The following is a 13,677-nucleotide window of genomic DNA, read 5'->3' on the forward strand; positions in this document are numbered from 1 at the left end:
TGGTAGGTGGTGCCTTTATGACACTTTGGATGTCTCTGTGATGAACCTAGATCATTGTGTGTGTCACTTCTGATCAGGATATTTGATTTCCTGCAGAAAACAGATGGAATGCAGATATACTGGTGTTACTCAGCATCTATGACTATATTTTGTCGAAATATTGTCATGGATATTATTATTTTTCTGATATGTTGATGATTGGTGTGTTCTTTCAAATTTATTCTTACTACTTCCATCAAAAGATGTCAGATTGGTGCCTCCAAACGGCAAGTAAGCATCACAGTGGTTTCAGAATTTATAACTAAAATCCAGTTTGAAGGAACAACGTAAAGTCCATACTTCCTTTAAGCCTTTCCCCATGAAAAGTCCTCTTTATCTTGGCCTTGGAACAATAAATTTTTTAAAAAAGTAAATCAGCCATGCTATCTTATCCCAACCCTTTAAATAAAACTTTCACCTAATTTCTCTCCTGAACATGCATAGCCGTGTGCATCTGCAGATGCAAAAGCGGTGCTGAAGAATGGGAAGGGGTAGATGACCATGTTTTTGGAATCATCTTCTTCCTCCCTAGTAGGGGAGAAGTGTTACATAGAATGCTGTACTTCATTGATCTAGAATAAGCTGCAGATATCATGCATACATTATCACTTGTAAGAGCCTATATTTATTACATTTATACTAGGAAAATTAATCCTGTTAGAAAGCTTGTCTTCCTAAATGCTTTAAACACTGTCTAGTACGTGCCTAGCACACTGATAGCATTTTGATAGCTTAAAAAAACAGAATTGGTAAATATTAAACAGTAAGCAATATTTGTTTATAGTACATGATGTTATCCTTTATGAAAGGTGATTTTTTTCTACAATACAAACTTCGTTAGATTGTTAAATGATTGCCATAATGATTGAAAAATATAACAATTCATTTTAAAGCATGTGGTTAATACACAGGTATTTTAGAAGTCTTTGAGGGCAGCTAATATTCATCTAAAATTAAATATGTACCCTCTGGATGAAGAAAAAAATGATGGCAGTCAAAACATCAGAACTTTAACCTGTTTATGAATTGAAAAAAACAACTCACCCATCTCAGGACCTATATATAGTACTGTTAGGGTAGATTAAATACAGGTTTTTTTCCTCTGCTCGGTTTTCTTCCTATGATCCAACACAGTTTTCTCAAAAAGATAACCAAACTAAATCAAATCTAGAAAAAAAATTTTTCCAGTAATTCTAGAATATAGTTTGTTGCTAATTTTATCTCTTTTCTTTTTGGCTTCCTGCTTGAAAAGCACGGGTTTGAAGGGGTCCACTTACAGATTTTTTTTCAAACGTGGGTCGAAAACACAGCAGCTGGAGGATGCGAAACGCACACAGAGGGAGGGCAACTTTCCGTATTTGCGTGTTCCACAGGCCCCACTGTGAGACGTGAATGTGCCTGGATTTCGGTATCTGCTGGAACCAGTCCCACGCTATACCAAGGGATGACTGCACACCTATTTCTGATGACTGGAGAACTCCAAGGGGTTCGTCTTGACAATACCATTAACTTAAAAATTCAATAAAGATTAACAAATCTGTGGTACACTCTAAGTTTGTTAGTCTGTAAAAATTGTTTCTATAATATCAAATGAGCAGCACCTAGATAATTTTAGCACAGAACTTTGTAAAAATAAATGAACACATAAATTGTCTGACTCTTAATTGTAAGATCTCATTAATCCAAAGACCAACCAAGCATCAGCTCTGTTGCTGTTGATTATCCACCAAACCTCTACTAAGCTGGGCGGAAGTCTTGGCCCACACTTGGATGGTAGAAAGGGCTCATTCAAGGAATCCATTTGTCCCATTCAAAACTGCAAAATAAAAGAGATAATATTAATTACTAGCAAGGCTTCCTCGGTAGGTAGAATTTGTGTGTGTGTTGGGGGAAATAGATCCTACTGGCGTTTTATAGAAGAAATAAAGCTTTTGATTTTATAAAATACTATTCTAATAGAGTCTATGTAAATTTAAAATAATACGTGAAATGTTTTCTTCTTTTTACCATACAAAGATTTTTTTAAAAAACTGTCTTACACCAAGCTATTTTACAACAGTAAAATCTTCTCATGGTTCTATTTTTCTGGGAACTGCGGTGTCCACCAGCTGCGAGGTGGGCCCGGCAAGCAGGACCGGGAGCAGGGCCGGGGAGGGCCGTTTCCATCGCCAGGCGTCGCTCTTGCCAGAGGAACTCAAGAGTCTTCTTGGACATGGGAAGGGGAAAGAGAGAAGCGAAAAATGCCTCCTTTTATGTGCCTAAGGTCTGTTTGACATAAAATTTTACTTTTTCCTGAGTGATTTTAGCAGAAATGTTCACATTTCAGTCATGTAGCTTGCAAAAAGAAAAAGAAAAGCCTCGCTGTGAAATCAAACCATCTGTTTTTCAAGGGAGCGGAGAGAACGCACATCCCAAGGGCGTGGGGCGGGGTCCGGAACCGGCACATTTCATATCTTCTCTCTCCACGCTGCCTCCCCGCCCAGCTCTGCCGGACACTTTCTCCTCCTGAGGAAACAGACCCCGTGCGGGAAGAGAGAAAGGACGCGGGGACGGGCGCAGACGGGGCCTCTCCGAGAGCTGGGGGATCGGGGCGCGGAGCCTTCCGCCCGCACCGCCCGCGCTCACGTGCGCCTGGGCCAGCACCTTCCCGCCGCGGTCCTGCGACTGCCCCGATCATAGTGCAGGCCTTTCATTCTCGCCCGCTCCGCCTCTCTGATTGCACTCAGAACACCTTTCCCAAACAGATCGCGGACTTGGAAGACGTCCAGCTCTTGCCCAGAAAGCACCAATCGAATGGGAAAGTGCGCAACTGATTTATAATACATTTTACAAGAATAAAATAAAAGAGGCAAATTGCTGAACTTTCACAGATGTGCCGGGCTTCGGCCAAAGAGCCAAACTTTCTTAAAGACGAGTCCGGGAGGCAAGTGCCCTCCTGCGGGCGTTCCCTGCCGGGGCGCGAGGGACCCGCGGGCCGAGGGTCCAGCGCAGAGGAGCGCGCAGATGGCGCGGTCCTTGCCGGGGAGGGACCTTCGCTCGTCCTCTCGCAGGGGATCTGGGGAGGTGCAGGTCCTGCCCCTCCTCGGGTGGTCAGCTGTGCGCACCTCGGGGGCCGTGGAGAGTCCTCACCCGCCTAGCTCGCCCAGCTCCTGCCTCCTGGCCGCCCCGCCTCGGGGACCAGGGCTTGGGGACCCGAACCTGGGGACTGGGCTCGGGTGGGGCAGACCCCTCGAGGTCCCGAGAGCGGATCCCTCCAAAACGGATGGACTCTAATTGACTTATTAAATGTCGAAGCAATCAGGCAGCTCCCTTTTTAATAGCCCAAGATCTACATTTAGACAAAAACAGAACCGAGTTCCTGGTAAAGGCGTTTCTTCTCATCCTGTCACAAGTGACAGGAACGGAGGGAAACAGACTGGGGGAGGGGCGGGGGGAGGAGAACAGGGGGAAGAGGAGGAGACGGGGAGTGGGGGAAGGTGGGGCAGGAGAGGAGGAGACGGGAGATGGGGAAGGTGGGGAGGGAAGGGGCGCGGGAGACGGGGCGCGGGCGAGGGGGAGACGAGGTGGAGATGCCGGTGGGGGGACCGGGCGGGGGCGGCGGCGGAGGGGGGGGCGGGAGACGGGGGGGAGGCGAGAGCGAGGTGAGGCGGGGGGACTGACGAAGATCCGCATGGGGGTACTAACACTTCAGCGGCTTCTAATTAAAGCCCCGCTCGGAGCCCTCGGGGACCCGCCTGACGTCGGCGGGCGCGGGGATAAGAAGCGCCCCGAGGTCTGAGGCGGGACTCGGAGCCGACGCACCCCAGGTCGGCCGCGGGTCCAGCGCTCCGAGCGGCCGAGTCCCCGCGTCCCGTGCGCTCCGCCCGCCGGGCATGGAGTAGTGGCGCAGCTCGGGGCGCGGGGACAGACGTGCGCACAGACGGCGGCGACTCCGGCGGCTCCAGGTAACCCGCCCGGCCACGACGCGCAGGTGGCTCCCGGGTGGCGCCGGGCAGGTGCGAGAGGGCGCCACGGCCGGGAGGCGGAGGGGCTTCCAGCACGTGGCGCGGCCGGGGCCAGCGCGAGGGTCCGCACCCGGCCTCCTCCGTGGGCTTCGGGGACTCGGCGCTCGCCGGCGACCACCGCACAAAGGCGACGCTGGAAACTTGAGCGCGGCCGCCGGGCCCGGCGTGCGGCGCCGCCTTCTTGGAGACCGGTGGGCGCGGGAGCGCGGCCCCTCCGAGGTCCGCCCGCGGCCGGGGAGCTGCCTGGCACCCGCGGCTTCCAAAGGGGAAAGAAAGTTGCGCCCGCGCCAGGCGCAGCGCGCTCGGCGGACGCGGCCTTTCGGGCGAAAGTTAGGAGGGGCCGGGCTGGCGGGCGGGCGGGTTCCGGGGGCTCCTTTCCGCACCAGCGGCGGTCGCTCCCCGTGGGCGGGACCTCGGGCGTGATCGTCGAGGAGACCGCGGCCCCCTCACCTGCCGGCTTGTTCCTCGGGGTCCGCGGAGGTGAGGGGCCGGGTCCAGCGCCAGCGGCTCCTCCCGCCTCCCCTCCCCCGCCCCGCGCTCCGTCCCCCTCCCCCGCTGACTTTCTCTCCGGCCCCCCGCGCCCCTTCTCTCGCAGCGAGCCCAGCTCCCGGCGCGTGTCGGAGTCTCCCAGCCCCGCGGCCCCGAGCGCACGATGCGCGGACCCGGGCGCCCCCTCCTCCTGGGGCTGCTGCTGGTGCTGGGGGCGGCGGGGCGCGGCCGGGGGGGCGCGGAGCCCCGGGAGCCGGCGGACGGACAGGCGCTGCTGCGGCTGGTGGTGGAGCTCGTCCAGGAGCTGCGGAAGCACCATTCGGCGGAGCACAAGGGCCTGCAGCTCCTCGGGCGGGACTGCGCCCTGGGCCGCGCGGAGGCGGCGGGGCTGGGGCCTTCGCCGGAGCAGCGAGTGGGTGAGTGGGGCCGAGCGCGCCCGAGGGCCGGGGCTGCTGGGAAACAGAATTGTCTTTGAGAAACACGTTTCAAAAAGAGACATCAATTTTGACCACTGAACAGCAGGATTCCTTTTTTTTTTTTTTTTAAGAAAAAGAAAATAGCAGCAATAGGTCCGCGCATGAGGCCTGGCGGAGAAGCGCCTGGTCTCCTTCTGGCGCGCGTGAGCTGCGGCGCGGGTCGGTGGTTTCCACACGAAACTGTCAACCGTCACTTTGGAAATGGAAGCATTTCCAGCAAAGCTTTCCCAACTGAGAAGGAAGCATCCAGGCTCCTTCATGGCCCTGCCCAGAGTGGTGGCCCACGGGGAATTTCCCAGGAAAGCATGAAAGCGTCTAATGCTTTTGTGACACAATCAGGTCAAACATGATAAGGTCAGTTTTATCCGGGCTGCGTCAAGTTAGGAGTGAATGAAGACTCACTAGGGGGTCAGATGTGGATGCGAATGCTCCTCTTCAGAGGGCGTGACTTCACACACAGTCGGGGCTCAGCCAGGAGCCCTGAACGGGGGAGTGAAGATGGAGAGGGCTGTAAATACGCAAAAACAAAGCTGAACTCAAGAAGAACGCCCTTGCAGGGTTCTCCCCACCCACTGTGTGCGGAGAACCCTGGTGGTAGAAGTTTGCTTGGCAGAGTCTTTCCCTGGGATTCTTACCCTACAAACCAGGTTCATGCATATTCCCACTAATTTACACCTCACTGAAACGTGGTCTTTTAATCCTTATTTTAAATATGTATCTAGAGAAAGTAATGTTCTATAACCCATTTTTTTGTTTGAAGGGTCAGGTTTTCTCTGAAAACTTTGAAATGTTGTGGGATTTGATTCCCAAGGTCCTTAAAACTAAAGTACCTAAAAGTGACTTATTCACTGGAAGTTAAATGTTTAAAAGAAAAAAAAAAAGTTTTCTTACCTCTGTAACTTCGTGGTCTCTGTCTGCATCCCCCGGGGTAGACAGCAGACATAATCCTGGAGCTTCAGGAGCAGTTACTGTTATTTCAAGGAAAGTAAATGTCCCCGATATTGAGTCTTCTTCACTGTCGTGTGTTGTAATCCGGGGCCCCAGTCTTTTTTATTTTGTGCAAAGCAACTTGGCTAATATGGAGCTCCAATTTTCTTCAACATTTCAACATTCACTTAAGATCACATTTTTAAAAAATGCGTCCTTCAGGTAATATAATACTTTCTTTTCCCTGAAACAGAAATTGTTCCTCGAGATCTGAGGATGAAGGACAAGTTTCTAAAACACCTTACAGGTAAGTTTTCTCCTCGTTCCTCACCTCTCCCAGAGCTCCTTTTCACCTGTGAGTCTTCATGATCTGTTTCTTCTTCCGTGTTCCAGGCCCTCTTTATTTTAGTCCAAAGTGCAGCAAACACTTCCATAGACTTTATCACAACACCAGAGACTGCACCATTCCTGCATGTAAGTAACAGCATTGGATTTTTATAAAATGCAAGAGCAGTGCAGGCAGCGGTTCCCCTCTTTCCATTTCCTCATATAGGCCCCTGCCTTCTTAGCTCAAATTTGCCTGTTCCTTCCTCACTATGGAGTTAGGGGCTAAGATCGCCAGACCATTGCAGAAGATAACTAACTTCTGCATCAGCTAACGCCAAACTGGAAATTATTTAGTCATTGGAATAATAGGCTCTTGGGATGGGCTGAACTCCGATTCTCCTCCTATTAATTCTCCTGCAATGCCCATGTTTGTGTGTACTCTACTATGGCAGTCAGATGTTAAGAATGAGTTGCTAAACTGACTCCAAGAATAAGATTGACCTGGATCATCTCCACTGCTCTTACCAGAGACTTTTTCTTCCCATCGGTAATTATAATCTCATCACCCAAGAATTTCGTTGTGATTTCAAAACTGTTTCTCTGGCTGGCTCCATCACTCCTTCAGAAATGCAGAGCTGCCCTTATCAACATAGCTCTCAGCAGTAGCTTTCTCTCCTGTTTCTTTTCAGTCTTCCTAACCTGCTTTTGGCTATTTATTCATAACAAAACATTTTATTTCTCCAAAAGTAGCTCCTTGTTCTCTTCACTGAAGCCTTATTAGCTGCAGTGATAGGGCCCTAACCCATTTTTTTTAATTCGGACTCCAACTTTGATTTTATTTAAGGCTCACAGGAGAAAAGTCATGCAGAAACACTAGGCATCCTGCTAACTGCTGTCATCAGGGCTCTCCAGCTGGACCAGGCAGCGGACTGGACTTGCTGTCCTGCCTTCCCTCCCCAAAAACAAACAAACGAAAAGCCAATGTACACGAAGTATAAGTGCTTTTCTTTGTTTAGGCAGCAAAATTACTTCAAATAATAATAACCATCATTTATAGAGCTGCTTCTGTGTGCCGGGTGCATGCCAATGAACCTTAGCCCACTGAAGTAGCGTCACCAGCACGTTTTGGACAAGGCTAAGGCACATGCACTTTTAGCATTCACACCACCAGCACAAAGATGCATGGAACGCAGCCTCGGCCCCTCTGACCATAACTTTAGCAACACCATCCTCACGCCAAGACCAGCAGCACACACTTCCTGAAGAGTTTTTATATTCTCGGTGCTGGGCCCCACCCTTCCATGTGCACCTGGCACACTAGTACTCTCATGTTTTCTTCTTTTGGAATGTAATCACCTGTTTGGGAATCATTAATGTGGCTCTTGGGGCCAGAAAATCTTGTCGTTTGTATTGTTTTGATGTACATATATTTTATATTACCTATTTCCTTACAGTAATAGGATCATAGATTCCAAATTGGAAGTGACCTCTGAGTCATTCAGTCTCATCTTTTCATTTATGGATGAGGAATTGCTTTTGTGCTGTCAGATATCAGCAAAGCTAAAGCACAGATCTCATGGTTGACTCTGCAGGCCTTTTTCCAAGGCATCATGCTGTGCCTGCACTGGATACCTCCTTTTGCTCACAGCAGCTCGGCTTTGTGATACTAAGCTCCTGATCACAGCTCACCCTGGGCCATGGAGAGGGAGAAGGCTGAGAGATCTGTGCCTTGAAATGGGTGGCCACTTTGTTGCTTTCTACCTCTTCTTAGCCCATAAAGAACTGCAGAGCTGAAGTTGGAGCACTTTTTTACTGCGTCAGGCTGTATAAAAGAAAATCCTTGGGATCCTGGAATATCAGACCTGAAGGAACTTTAGTGCCTTCTCAAAGTGTGGTCCCATGGGGAGCTTGTTGGGAATGCAGAACTAAGTCCCATCTAGACTTGTTGAACAAAATCTGCATTTTAATAAGATCCCCAGATGATTGGTCTGCACATGAAGGTTTGCAAGACATTGCTGAAAACACCTGGGTTGAGCAGGATGTGGTCAGCTGGGACCCTGGACATGGCCCAAGTGGAAGTCTTTACAATTCATTGATTAGATCAGCCATTGAAATCACACATTCCACTGCATCCATGTAGTTTAGGAAAACTACATTCTAAAAAGCATGGTGCTGCTTATGAAAGAGAAAGCCAGGCGGTCAGATGACCCAGTGCCACTGTTTGGCACCTTTGAAAAACATTTTATGTTTGAAAAATCCCTAACAATATATGCCATATTTAGGAGGCATATTTTTGGAAGTAGAGCCGGCTCCTTAACTAACATATCGTACACATTTGTCATTGTCAATCTACCCATTCAATTCAGATTTTCATTTGGGTATAAATTCTCCCACTTTTAAGTAGGATTTTGTTATTGAGAAATAAACTGTAATAATTTACAAACTATTGCAGCTTTCCATAGATCTTCACCCTGAGGACATATTTTCCCTTATGGCCATGCCCATTACACCTTCTTAATTTCTTTAGGCAGCACGGTCAGAATAGTGGAATGGGAGACTCTGTACGATACCAAGGAGTATCAGCTAGCGCTTAGAAACGGGCACATTGCTTCCGCTCACCATCCACTCCAGGCCTCTGCTCTGCCGCCTGACTTTTGACCCACTTTCTTTAGAATTTACAGGCAGAAGGCCTTGTCCCATGGTCAACTCAAGTTGGGATTCAGCCTGCACATGACCTGAAAGTAGCACAAGGGTACGGAAGGATTGTCACGTAGGAAGCGAAATGAAGTTATTTCTGAGAGAAGCAATGGGCAGCCAGCTCAGCCATGCAGTCTTCGTGTCTGTCCCTCTTCCCTCCGCTGCCCCACTTACATCATCCGACTTCTGCCATTGAAGCTTAAGCCCTTGAAGCACCATAAATTATTAAGTCAACAACTTAGAATGCATGCCTGCAGATTAGACTCCATATTGCTTCCAGGGAATTCAGATATTTGAAGAAATAAATGGCTTTAGTAGCTGATATACTTGCAAAAAAAATGCGATTTATTTGTTTTTTAAGTAACTGACAAGAGTCTGTATTTTTTCACCGTAGACTATAAAAGATGCGCCAGGCTTCTTACCCGGCTGGCTGTCAGTCCAGTGTGCATGGAGGATAAGGTAAGCCTGGACACACACACACTGGAGCACATACCAAAGATGGGAATCCCGCTTGGGACATGAAAAATTCACGGGAGTTTAGGAACACTCATTCTTTGGCTGAGGTAGCCATATTCTAAGTAGAGATGGCACAACACTCATCTCACAGTGCTGAAAGCCACCCTACTGGCTTGTCTACAGTGCCCAGGCAGCTGTTGTTAACTGCTCACTGCATGGCACACGGGCACTAAGTAGGTCCCGCTCTGAAACACAGCAAGTCAGCCAGTTTCAGCATGTGACTGAGTGCATAAGTCAGGAACAGACTAAAGTTGTCCCTGTTTACTTCGATGCATTCATTCATTCACTAACACAAGTGAGTAGATGACCAACATTGTCCATGCAAATTCAGATTATCACATCTGGTAAATGTTTGAGTTGTAGTCATAAGCTCATAAAGAACAGCTATCCTCTTTAAATGTTTCTATCAGTGGTTTGTCTTTTTTTTCACAGCCTCTAATAGTAAAAATGTAAATGCATACCACGTTTATGAACTAAACTTTGCACCTTGGCCCCTTGAGGGCTGATATGCAACATATAACACCAACCATCAGTGGATGTTTTGAAGGGTAAGGTTTTATTTTCCTGACACAAATGCCACAGAATCCAGTCACTTTAGACAGCAGGATGCAACTGTAATTTCACCAATTTTATACTTACTATGTGTGTTGTATATGTGGGCACTGCCAGATGCTGGCTACACCAGCACAAGAAAGACAGGCTTCCTGCCCATTGATAGCTGTCCGTAGCACATTCATGAAAAGGGAGTATTTTTATAGTGGTTACTCTAGTTTCTCTCATGTAAAATGGATGAGGGTAGGGTAGTGCTCTTTCCTATATAGATGTGCTCTCTATGGAGAGGCAGTGCTTATGAATATTTAGGTAGCAGCAGAAGGGTTGGGTGCATGACCCCAACACCGGCAGGAGGCATGGCGGGTCCTGCCCGTGCATCCTCCACTCCATCTTTCCCAGTAGAAGAAACTGCTGCTAATGAGAGGAATGGCACTGGGGGAGGGAGGCCAGTGGGTAACGGCGGGTTGAGACTGCATTTTGCACAGTTTCACTGCACTTTTTCTTTGGAGATAGTGAAGGCGTCAATGCCAGTTAAAGCTGGGAAGTGCTGTGTAGTAATGTCTCCCCACATCCCTGCTCTTTCCAATTCTTTCGAGCAGCTCATCCACTGCCTATGTGTCGCACGGACTTTCTTCTGTTTAAATCAGTGAACAGATGTACATTCCTGTCACCCAAGGTGATATGCCAGGGGAGATGAGAATTTTTTTTTTTTTTAGGTATTTCTTTATAATTAAACACAGTGTTCCCAGAGATGGGCCAGGGACATCCTTGGAAATTTTCCACTTACTTACAAGTGAGGAGAGCAAATTCCCCACTGTCTCAGCCACTGGAAGAGCTACTCCGTCCACATGCCCATTAGCCGACCCCTGCCTCCCCTCCGCTGGCTGCTGCTGGAGGCAGGTGCAGTTACACTGAAGGACGTGGTCATGTCAGTGGGACTCAGGCTCCTGTATGGGTCTCTGTGTGCGCACGTCCTGCTTTGCAAACGCCACAGTGATGCCCTGCAGAAAAGCTGTGGCAGAATCCCCTTGATAGTCCCCAGCACCCTTCACATCACTCTCCCCATCACCGGACAACCACATCAGAGCCTGACTGACGATGAGATGCAGGTAAAGGTAACAAGACAAGGCCCAGGCTCGCAAGCTTCTGTCCCCAAAAGGCCACCTGCTTGACAGCCACAGGTGTCACAGCTGTAACTGGGTTCATTTTGGCCAAGAGATAGGTAAAGTTTAAAATATTGATACCCTGTTAACTATAATTTCATAACTTCTATTTTTTAAAGATAATTTCTTCAAATTCCCAAAGTTTTAAACAGCAACAGCAAATTGTTACTGATGTTAACAAATTGTTAAACAGCAACAGCAAACTCTCACTGTGGCTGGTCACCACAGTGTAGATCCAGTCCGGGCTTTCTCTGTGCTTTGCAGACCTCAGTGAGACACCAGAGGGCAGGGCAGGCGTCCCAGGGTGCCCACACTCGTGTGACGGTGTGGCATCAGGCAGGCCCTGCAGTCCCGGTTCTGCTGGTTAACCTGCCACACGCACTTCTGTCCTGACACACAAGGACGGCAGGGCAAGTTGTAAAGAAAGGCCTAGAGCCTGAGGAAAGCAGGCCTTTAGCAGGAAGGGCTCTGCCCTCCTCACCTCAGAGCAAATCCATTTGCCGCGTTCTGAAGCTCATTAATAGACCTTCTCAGGCCAAAGAGAACAATGTCCCCACCGACCCTCCCTAACAGTCACAGATACACTTCATTGTCCGGACTTACAGGTCAGTTAATCAGAAGCCTGAGCTCTGGAATATTGTCAAAGAAATGGAGTTTTGAGAAGTGAGTACCTAGTGTACTCTCCCAAATGCAGCCTAATCTTAGTAACCTTGAAGTTTATCATTCTTTTAAAAATAAATAGAATACCAATGGTTTAGATATTCCACCAAAGAATGCTAGAAACAAATGTCTAATCTTGATTATTAGCTTTACCAACCCTGTGAACACTGAGCTTGCAGAACTGCCAGGTTAATCCCTGTGGCCTAGACTACTGAGGATTCTGATAGCACATGTAAGACTAAGCACTCTTCAAGCTGTAACAAAGCATCCACATGTATCTGTGATGATTTTCATTGCTTTAGCATTGCAGCCATGTAACAACTGCAGAAAGAAGGTATTTTTAAAAATACAATAGACTACACTTTTTGGATCACAGAGAAATACAGATGCACTCTGAGACTGCCTATGTTTATAAGCATGTTGTGTCCCCTAACTGAAGTGACAGGTCTTCTGGAATTGACAGTAAGAAGTGTGGATAGTCATATCACACGCAATGTATTTGTTTTCAGCAGTGAGCAGACCGTACAGGAGCAGCACACCAGGAGCCATGAGAAGTGCCTTGGAAACCAACAGGGAAACAGAACTATCTTTATACACATCCCCTCATGGACAAGAGATTTATTTTTGCAGACAGACTCTTCCATAAGTCCTTTGAGTTTTGTATGTTGTTGACAGTTTGCAGATATATATTCGACAAATCAGTGTACTTGACAGTGTTATCTGTCACTTATTTAAAAAAAAAAACACAAAAGGAATGCTCCACATTTGACGTGTAGTGCTATAAAACACAGAATATTTCATTGTCTTCATTAGGTGAAATCGCAAAAAATATTTCTTTAGAAACGTAAGCAGAATCTTAAAGTATATTTTCATATAACATAATTTGATATTCTGTATTACTTTCACTGTTAAATTCTCAGAGTATTATTTGGAACGGCATGAAAAATTAAAATTTCGGTCATGTTTTAGAGACAGTGGAGTGTAAATCTGTGGCTAATTCTGTTGGTCGTTTGTATAATAAATGTAAAATAGTATTCCAGCTATTGTGCAATATGTAAATAGTGTAAATAAACACAAGTAATAAATGAAGTGTTTGTTATAATGAATAGTCTTCAAAGTGACTCTCTACCTCTTTAACAGGTTTACTGTTGGGAATTCGTGACTTCTGATTTACTGAGAGATCATGACACTGGCAAAAGGTCATAGAATATGAAAGCCATAAACAAATGAAAACTTGAAGCCTAAGAATTTCTCTAAGGGATAATTAGCATTTTTTTTTTAAAGTAAAGGCTACTATATATTGGTGACATAATTTCCTAAGATAGTCCCTGATTTGCTGGGAAATATTCCAAATAAGGTTGTATCCATTATTTCCCAAGCGATTTTGTAATCATGAAAATGCTAAACTAGGAGAAACTTTAAGACTTCTAAGCAGTCTCAGAATTTTACATGTAGATGTATTTTAAACAAATCTAATTGGATCCAATTTAAAAAGCTGAATTCGGCAAAGCAATGAGTTTCTCCATTCATATGAGCCCTTGTCGGCAGATGGTATCGTCTGGGTGTAGCCATAAGGACAGAATAGTCAAGAGTCCTAGGATTTGTTTGAGGATCTGTATTTATAGAGATAAACATTAAAGAAAAACTATAGGATTTTATTTCCAAACATAAAAGAATAGAAGAGTAAGAAATTTTGACTTTGAGATTAAAAGCAATTACTGAATGAAGAGAACAGGGTGTAACTTTTGAAGTGCTCTTATTTAATCCTGTTTTCTAATTACAGCTCATTACTTGACCTTTTCTTCCCCATTTTTTATGTTTTAAGGA

At 46.9% G+C, this 13,677-nt stretch overlaps 1 protein-coding gene across 5 annotated transcripts; it reads left to right on the forward strand.

Moving 5' to 3' along the window:
• The first annotated feature begins 3,680 nt into the window (after positions 1 to 3,680).
• ALKAL2 (ALK and LTK ligand 2) lies at positions 3,681 to 12,956 on the forward strand. 5 transcript variants are annotated; one of them, XM_063696123.1, is made up of 6 exons: positions 3,685 to 4,034; positions 4,639 to 4,948; positions 6,189 to 6,242; positions 6,329 to 6,409; positions 9,354 to 9,418; positions 12,360 to 12,956. In XM_063696123.1, exons 2-6 carry the CDS (start codon positions 4,696 to 4,698, stop codon positions 12,363 to 12,365), a joined length of 459 nt encoding a protein of 152 aa, XP_063552193.1. In that variant the 5' UTR covers positions 3,685 to 4,034; positions 4,639 to 4,695; the 3' UTR covers positions 12,366 to 12,956. The 5 variants fall into 5 exon arrangements, with proteins under 5 accessions (XP_055234651.1, XP_055234652.1, XP_063552193.1 ...); XM_019021509.4 differs by having other exon boundaries at positions 3,685 to 3,983; XM_004028761.5 differs by having other exon boundaries at positions 3,685 to 3,983; positions 12,363 to 12,956.
• Positions 12,957 to 13,677: the final 721 nt, after the last annotated feature.

This window comes from Gorilla gorilla, chromosome 12, assembly GCF_029281585.2.
Source record: "Gorilla gorilla gorilla isolate KB3781 chromosome 12, NHGRI_mGorGor1-v2.1_pri, whole genome shotgun sequence".
Classification (NCBI taxonomy): domain Eukaryota; kingdom Metazoa; phylum Chordata; class Mammalia; order Primates; family Hominidae; genus Gorilla; species Gorilla gorilla.